Source organism: Neopelma chrysocephalum, unplaced genomic scaffold, assembly GCF_003984885.1.
Source record: "Neopelma chrysocephalum unplaced genomic scaffold, ASM398488v2 Primary Assembly neopelma1_65c, whole genome shotgun sequence".
NCBI lineage: Eukaryota > Metazoa > Chordata > Aves > Passeriformes > Pipridae > Neopelma > Neopelma chrysocephalum.
This window is the reverse complement of record NW_020897724.1, coordinates 2066840-2075358: the sequence shown is the minus strand read 5'-3', so window position 1 is coordinate 2075358 and position 8519 is coordinate 2066840. Positions and strand designations below refer to the sequence as shown.

Below are 8519 nucleotides of genomic sequence, written 5' to 3'. Positions count from 1 at the left end.
GTAATCTAAAAACACAAGTCAGCTTTGTCTCCTCTTTACTTAAGAGACATTTCAGACAAATCTGACCTTCTTGTCCTTATTTATAGTTTCGATTATATTTTTTTCTGACCTATCCCATATTCGCATCTCTTATCAAAGACAATGAAGGTATTTAGGCACCACATGTGGGAGGATACAGATCATTTTTCCTAAACTTACTCTAAAGCAATAAAAGACAAAGAAAATGGGTTTGGTTCTGCCAGGAAGATACTTAAATGATCTCAATCCTTATTATACTTTTCATTCCATGTCTCTCAGTGGGAAGCCCCTTACTGTATATCTAGGTCTAATTTTTTTGGTTTTACAAGAGGTAGCAGAGAACCTACTAAGCTACATTGTGCTTGTTCTACCAGTGTCTTGTGGACACTCATTTATATAGCAAGGGAGTTTGGGGCCTGAAGGGTTAAAAGGTCAAAAGTGTGGAGCTGGGAGAAGAGTATGGGAAAGGGATAACAATCTCTGCTGATAGCAAACCAGTTTGGCAGCCTTCACCCTACAGAGGCTTTTTTTTCAATTTAACTTCTTAATGCTATTCACATTCAGGCAGTGGCTTTGCTCTGCTCTCCTCTCTGCTTCATAGCACAGCATTCACTTCTTCCTGAGTTTATATCCTTGCAGCTCCTGTGGAAAAATCATTTGGTAACTAATTCCAGCTTCAGAATTAAGCAGAAATGCTGCTGTCTAATGACTGATGAAAAGAACATTTTTAGGGAAACACACTGAAAAGTCACATGATACTGCCTGTGTGTTCTCTCTTTTTCCCTTTTTTCACAATGCCTAATGCAGAGTGATCCTTAGTCATATTTAGGAGGAAACCTATTCATTCCAAAGAAACATCAACCATGTAAGAGCCGATTGGGTAAACAGTAAACAAATGATTCAGTAAGGATCACTATAAAATATATACTCAGTGTTTCCTAAAAGTGGCTTTATCTTTAAAAGGAATGTTAATTACAGTAGGGGGAGAGACCTTTTATGTCCCAAACTCTGAAGATTACTTCATTTACTGCTTACAGTTCCTGTAAGCCCTGTAGATCTGTGCTGATAGAGTTTCTGTGAAAGACTGTGCCTTCTTTGAAGTGATTTAGTTCAGCTGGTTTTCTAAGTCAGCTTTTCATGGATTTCAGGAAATGCTTGGGGGAGGGGAGAATCGCTTTCTTATAATGCAGGTGACATTTTGCCAAATCAGGCATCTCAAGTCATTCAGTTGCAGCTCTGTGGGGTACTCTTTTTGCATTTTATGAACAGAGAGAAACAAAACTAATGTAGTTTTAACTTTCTCTGAATGCAGTTTAGCCACTAGAAATGACTGCTGCAAATGTATAGGCTTATGCTCTCTGGATCCTGTCATGCACCCAAGCCATAGGTTCTTTTTAAGTACCAAATCTGTGCACTGTAGATCACCAGGAGCTTAAGACAGGAAAAATCTTTTTTAGGTCTAGGGAATATCTGCACCCTTGTAATTTTGTGTATGTTAATTTTCAAAGAGAACTAAGCTATCCTTTCCCCAATGCACCATAATGATAAAGTGTTCACAGACTTTTAAAGTGTGTGAACAGCATTTCTGGACAGTTTTATTTTTTCCCACCAAGATTCATGGGGTTTGGTTACATCAGGCAGCAACCTCTTCTTGCTCAGGGCCTTGTACCTTTTAACAGAAACAAGGCAAAGCAGAGTTGCTTCAATTTGCTCAGCCAAGGGTTTGATTCACTCTATCAAAAACTATGCATCACTATAGTCTTAACACATTGTTCCTGCTCCCATGAATTTAGAAGACAGTTAGATTCCAGGGCAGATTCATCCTGAGTGCATTTTCAACTTGCATCTTTCTATTGTAGGCTTTTGAGGGCAGGAATCCTCTGCCCTCTGGACTAGCACTAAGACAGACTGCTTCAGTAGGGCAAAGAGCAGGACCACGTGGAAACCTGTCTGCAGTTACACAGAGTTAAGCAGTTAAAGTTTGTCAGCAGGATAGGTATGAGAGCCTTTAAAACTGAAAACAGAGATGCTATTTTTTTTTAAAAACTGTCACAATAAAGTTTATTATGTTATTATCATTAAAAATATTATAAAATAATAAAACCTTCTGCTTGGCAGAAAAATTACACCAGGGTTTTAAAACCCCAGGTTTGTGCAAACAGTTTTTGTAAACATAAGAAGTCAAGTGTTCAGGTTCCATCCCAAAATACAGTAAATTGCTACAAAAATAAGTTTGCTCACTGTCAAACATATCTAAAAACCCAGGACGCTGGATTTCGTTACACATTTCTCTCGTGTCCCTATGCAGTTAATGCTGTATTTATATCTGAAATGGAAAGGATTTCAGATAGTCCTTTAAAACGGGATTGAGGGGGATCTGGTTTAAGTTCTCTCCTCCAAAAGTCTTCACGATGCTCTTCCGGCAGAGCTCCTGCAGCGGCTGCACCCGGACCTTGCGCAGGGGGGTAACCAGTACCTTCCTCGGGGAGCTCAGGTAATGTTCCAGCAGCTTAAAAAGACAGTCAAAAGTCTCTTTGCTGCCATCCAGGCTGAAACGACCGGTCTGAAAGTTAATCCGGATGCTGGTGGGCCCAGACGCAGTCTTAACACTGATGGCAAAGAAGCAATTCTTTTGTGTGCTGTCCCTGATGAGGAAGGTGCCCTCGGGCTCAGACTTAAGCTTCTCGTGGGCCGCGCTGACAGACAGAGGTCCCCAGTAGAAGCCACAGGCATCCAGCAGGCTGCTGGCTCGGGTGATGCTGCTGAAATCCGCCTGGGAGCGGAAGGTTCGGAAGTGCGTGTTGCCCTGTGCCTGCACAGTGCCGGGCCGGCCGGGGCCGTGCAAACCTCGCGCCTGAGAACGATCCCGTGCCGGAGGGTCAAGTAGCCGTCTTGGGTCTGCTCCAACTGCATTATCTGCTGACACCTTGCTGTGCGCTACCATCCTACAGCCGAGAGCAGCGGATGCGGTCTTCCATAGCGTCAGCGGCTACGGCGGGGCAGCTTTCCAGCAGCTATTCTGAAATGCCAAAGAGAGACACCATGTGAGATCCCCAGAGGGAAGCGGCTGCAATCGCTGAATGACCCAAGTCTTCCATTGATAGGCCTCCCACCCATTATAAAATAAAATATTCATTTTCCAATTTACACTGGGCAAACAACTGCTCACTTTCTGACAAGATTAACAGTCTATTACTATGGCAAAGTCCAAAGCTCCAGAAATATTTAGTAAGGAACATTAACAGCTACAGAGGATGATGCAGTTTCCCTGCTATGAGCCCACAGAAGTGTACCAGGGCCTACTGAGTCAAACGACTTCTCAATGAGAAGTTATCTTGTGTACACCCCATCCAAATCTCAAGTTTTTAGAAAACAAAGCAACAAAGTTTTACAACGGAATTACCAATTTCTCTGCCCCTCCCTCTTTCCCTTCCCCAGTGTTAGAACTCAGACAATGTCGTTATTTGTTGCATTGTGTGAAAAAGAGAAAGTGAGTGAAGGGTATGTTTCCGGATAATTGGGGAAGAGGGTTCGACTAAGTGTAACCTTGAGGGGCAGACTGTAACACGGCCAAGTTACACAGCAATCCTAAAACTTCTTTCCTCTCCCCCGTTAACCTGAGGCTCAGCTATAAAAGGCAATTTCCCATTCCCCAACATTCCCTTGGGACAGCAATGCTACAACCTCACTAGCGTATACAAGTCAACCTCTGTGAACCCTTAAAGCATTACTCCGCAGTCTCTCTCTTTTCTGTATTACATGCACTTTAAGTGGCCCAATCTAAATTGCTTCCTATTGATATATCTTTCAGCATGAGGGACTAAATTCATCCCTCGTGTTACTTCAAAGGAATTAGCAGTGCTGCACCAGGAATGAGTTTGGCCTGAAACGTCTGCCTCTGACAGTGTGGTTCAATACATCTCTGCTGGCTGCCTTGACCTTACTGGCAAGCATAGATTTTAGGATTTATCCCTATAGTCAGATATAGATCTGCAGCAGCAGCTTGTGAGAAACCTTGAAGTATTCTCAGAAATGAATCCCTCAGCCACCCTACAGTTCAGGGTAACATGCTAATGAGGATTTCAAAGAAAGTACGCAGCTGGATTCCTGTCTGTGCTAATTTAACAACTTGAGGAGGTAATATGACCTAAATGAAACCAAACATCAAGCAGCTAAGAGAGTTATAAAATCCTTATGCTGGCAAACAACTTAACATGCTGAAAGTAGCATTGGGCTTGCTTTGCATAGCAGAAGGAAACTGATGCCAGTTTTTCCAGTTTCTGGGCCAGGATTATCGCTCAGTGTTTAAAGTTAAAAAATTCAATTTCAGGACACGCTGGGGAGAAATAACCACTAAGTCAGAGATCTAAAAATCAAAGGGCTCCCTAGCAGAAGCTGTACAGAGCCAACAGAGTTTGCGGTGCCGTTCCGTAGGGCACGGAGCAAACAGGGGACACACCAGATTTCAGAGCCCGAAAGCCCGGGCAGCGGGCTGGGACGAGGTCCCGGTGGCCGTGCGGTCACTCCGTGCGCTCCGTCCCGGGGCTGCCCCGGCTCCCCCCGCGAGTGAGGGTCCCTGGGCAAGAGCGGTGCCGCGCAATACCCGCTGCGCGTTCGTTTTATTGCTTGTCCCGCTGTTTTATACCAGGCACGAGAGCTCCGTCTGAACACGGACACTGAGCCAAAAAGGCAAGGAAAAAAAATCCAGAAACCACCAAACCAAACCACAACAACAAAAAAAAAAAAATAAAAAAGGGCAAAGACCCCCGAAGCCACCGCGCTCCTGCATAATTGGCAGGACTCCTCCGAAATGTCCCCTCTCCTGGCTGCGGCGCAGGACCCTCTCGGTGCACGACGCGGTTGGCGAGGACCCCCCGGCAAAGAGACCCCCTATTACCTCGGGGCGCCGTGGGTGGGGGCCGTCCCCGGAGCGCAGCACACGCTGCTAGTCCTGGTGCTAGTCCTAGTCCTACTCCTGGTCCTGGCCCCGGCGGCCGGCCGAGCATCCTCCGCACGGGGGCCCTGCCTGGCGCCGCGGCCGGGGCTGCCGCGGGGCGGGCGGGCAGTGGCTGCTCCAGCGCTCTGGGCCCGCGCATCGCCGCCGCTTTCTATTTATCGGGCGGCGATGGGCTCGCAGGGCTCCTCCCCTCGCCTTCTCGGAAAACACGTGGTCCCGCTTCACTTTCGCTTCCTCAGAGAGTCTCTCCCGGTGGCCCCGAGCCAGCGGTGGCACCGCTGCGGAGAACACCCCGGGCTCCCCGCCCCGCCCCTCCGATGGAGCTGGTCCCGGTCGCCGGGTGACCCCGCTTCTCCAAACTACGTCTGGGTTTACTCTTTTTTTTCGTCTTTTTTTCGGTCAGGCGGGACTGGCGGGAGGTGCTGCGGGGCAGTCCCGAGCACCAGAGCGCTCTGAGGCCCCAGGGAGGAGAGGGGACACTAGAGGTAGGTGATGGATGAGGCTGTGACCGGCAGTCAGCTCAAAACGCGGGAGGAGGGGAATGGCAAGGAAAGCAAGTAAGCAGTCAGTATGGGAAGTTTTAACGTGCTGCTCTCCTCTGAGATAACAGGTCAGCGTGGACAGAACAGGTGAGAGGGCTCAATGTATAACTCGAATGTCCAAGAAAGGGCAAAAAAAATAGACCAATAATAAAGTGAGAAAAACATTCAGATAAGCCTATAATCCTTCTACTGAGAGGACTGTAAAGACTTTACACTGGGGTTTGAGTTCTCAAAGCAGAATTTCCCTGGGGTTTTCTACAGGGTAATCAGAGTTAAAAGTTCAAATCCCGGCTGTATTTATAACTTTGCCAGCAGTCAGTGCAAGAGACTTGGGATGCTGTTCTGCTTGCCCAGAGGGAGATTTTAAACCTCAAGTACCAAACCAGTGTCTTACGTGCTCCCTTAAGCAGGCCCAGTAAAGTATGCTTTTTCCAAAGAGCATGTTTCTTAAAGTAATAACCAACATGTTTAAAAGTCCAGGAAGTTTCCCTGCATGTTTTGTGACAATGAAGAGGAAATGTCTCTGTCAAAGGGGAGAGGGGCTGGAAAGGCCTTGTGAGTTATCCTTTGGGATGAAGTTGAGGGAATGTATGTCCTGCTTTGACACTGAATATTCTTTTCAGAATCCAGTGTGGTCGCAAACCGACTTAACCTGATGGCAATACAGCACCCTACACTGATGTGCAGCCAGTGTGCAAGAGGTGAACCTGGAAATTTCTGATGATGCTTTAGCCACCAAGATTTAACTGCTTAGTTCTGTCATGCATAGTTGTCACGAATGTGGAGAAACAGAGCTTGCCATGAATTTTAAGACCTTGCACAGAGATTCACTTTGTGCTCAGAATACTCTCTCAAACAATTTTTGAGCAACAGAGCTTTAGTCAAGGTTTGGCATAAGCAGCTGGGGGAAGATCATCTGCTTTTCTGTGTAAAACAAAAGAATGAAGCAATGGTGGAACTGAAACTTACTTTTGAATTTGGACATGCAATAGTGAGAAGTGTTTTGCCTCTGTTTGCTTTGGTGTAGTGCACTCCACGCTGTGAGCAGATTCAATGGCTGGTTTGATGTTCATGTTCAGACAGGTAGTACAACCTGTACTGGTAGTACAACCAGGCCTTGCCCTTAACAACTTAAAGTCTACTTAGGCAAAACAAAGTCCCCTTCCTCCCCTCCACCCTTCAAAGGAAAAGGTTTTGAAGTCCTTAATTCTGTCAAGATAAAGTATATCAGAGCCAAAAGTACAGCTGAGGTGTTCTAACTCCTCCCTAGCCCCCGAGGTGCCCAGCCAGGCTCCCTCCCTGCTGCTGCACCCTTGGCTCCTGCCATCACTGTGGCTGTAAGAGGGAGTACGGCAGGGCTGCGAGGCAGCACAGTGCTGTGCATGTTTCTCAGATGAGATGGAGTTGGCTGAAGGCTGCTGTAGATGTGCCAGGAAAGCTGTTTCACTCTCATGTAATTCGTAATTTTGTAAGATCACAGGGGAAAGAAAGATCCTGCAGGTGCACATGCAGTCTGTCTGCCATGCACTCAGTAGTGCAGCTGATGAAGTGTCTGTCCAAAAAATCGTCTTCATTGAGCAAGAATGTGGTAATAATATTCAGTTGCAAAGCTTCAGAGCTTGGCAAGGCTCGAATGGGTATGTTAACTCCCAGTTGCTGAGGAGAGTGATGGAGTGAGCCTGCCAGCTCGGACACCAAAAGCCAAGTGTGTCAGGCTGTTGCTTACAGAGTTTGACACCATCTCTATGTGAATCACAGTAGAGTGGTCCAGAGTGCTCCATAAAGTTCCTTGAAAAGGCTTGCCCAGGAGAAGTGGCCATCAGCTGTAATGTGTGAAGGACACTTGCACAGTGAGTGAAGTTTTTGTGACAGGAAGAGCTGGGGTTTTAGACGTCCCAACGACTGAGCTTTCTTGGGATATCTTCAATTCTACCCACTCATGTTTCATTTTTGCAATCCCCCATTCCCATCCTCTTTCCTTTCTTACATCCACTCCCTCAACTTCAAACCCTACCATGTGGGCCTTGGGAAGAGCTCCACGCCGGCAGGATTGGATAGTTACTGCACCCAGTAGAGGGCAGTGCAGAAATTTGGAACCGGTGCAGAGCTGCTGGACAGAGCCCATGGAGAAAGATCTCTAGAAAGAACTGAAGCTGAAAGCACAGCTGCCAGTTCAGATTATTCTGATCTGTGCTTTGTCACTCAAAAAGCAGTTGCTTTTTTGCAAGGTGAATTAGACTTAGGGTCTGTTTGGTAAGTAGAGCCTTCTGTGTGAAACACCTACTTTTGTCTTCTTCACAAAGTACCTTTTATTGGAGAAACAAATTGTGTTCCCTTTCTTCCCTGCTAATGGTCTCAGAAAAGCAAAGCGAAGTCTCAGAAGAAAGAAAATTATCCGGAGACATTATCCCATCTTTCTTTCTCTCTTGTTTCCTGGGGCAGCAAAGTAAATGCTTTCGATTTGAAGATTTGTATCAGTAAATCTCCACAAGCTAGGATAAAGAACAAACTCAGCTTTTGTTAAAAATAGAAGTCCTTACCCCTATTTTGTAAATATTGGTTTGGAAGATGACAGAAAATTCAGAGGAATTGCTGGGCATTTGTACAGCAGGAGCAGGGCTAGAAACAGGGCGAAGGGGAGAGGGAATCTGTTAAGAAAGCACTAGGGATGCCAGGCAAGGTCTGCCAGGTGGCAGCAAGGGAAAAAACATGGGTCTGAAGATGGTTTTGAAGGTAGGAGAGTACAGTATCCTTTGGGGCACACAAGACATTTTCCTGTTGGTTAGTTTGTTTTCCAAACCCCACACTTTTATCCCTACTAGCAGCAGTGTAATGCAGACAGAGCTTCCTTTAATTATGCTCCAAGCCTTTCCTCACCCTGTGAAACCACCAAGAGAGAGGAGGTTGTGGTACCAGGCATGGTATTCCTCAGTATAAATTCCATTATGGCCCACTCCACACCCTGCTGAATTCATCCCTACTGCAGGGACAGTCCTCTGGGG

General features: G+C 46.3%; 2 protein-coding genes across 4 annotated transcripts in view; one reads left to right on the top strand and one right to left on the bottom strand.

The window, feature by feature from the left end:
• Positions 1–2056: 2056 nt before the first annotated feature.
• SOCS1 (suppressor of cytokine signaling 1) lies at positions 2057–5050 on the bottom strand. The gene is made up of 2 exons (XM_027684294.1): positions 4916–5050; positions 2057–3037 (listed from the first exon to the last, which is right to left on the bottom strand). Exon 2 carries the CDS (start codon positions 2960–2962, stop codon positions 2339–2341), a length of 624 nt encoding a protein of 207 aa, XP_027540095.1. The 5' UTR covers positions 2963–3037; positions 4916–5050; the 3' UTR covers positions 2057–2338.
• A 170-nt stretch (positions 5051–5220) lies between these two features.
• The window catches only part of RMI2 (RecQ mediated genome instability 2), a 29245-nt gene continuing 25946 nt past the window's right edge, over positions 5221–8519 (top strand). For all 3 annotated transcript variants that reach the window (XR_003534351.1, XR_003534352.1, XR_003534350.1), the window contains exon 1: positions 5221–5460. The gene's annotated coding sequence lies outside the window, so the exon portion shown is untranslated. The remainder of the gene's footprint in view (positions 5461–8519) is intronic.

Excerpts from the sequence above, each read along its gene's own strand:
- SOCS1 (XM_027684294.1), bottom strand. The coding sequence starts at position 2,962 with ATGGTAGCGCACAGCAAGGTGTCAGCAGATAATGCAGTTGGAGCAGAC.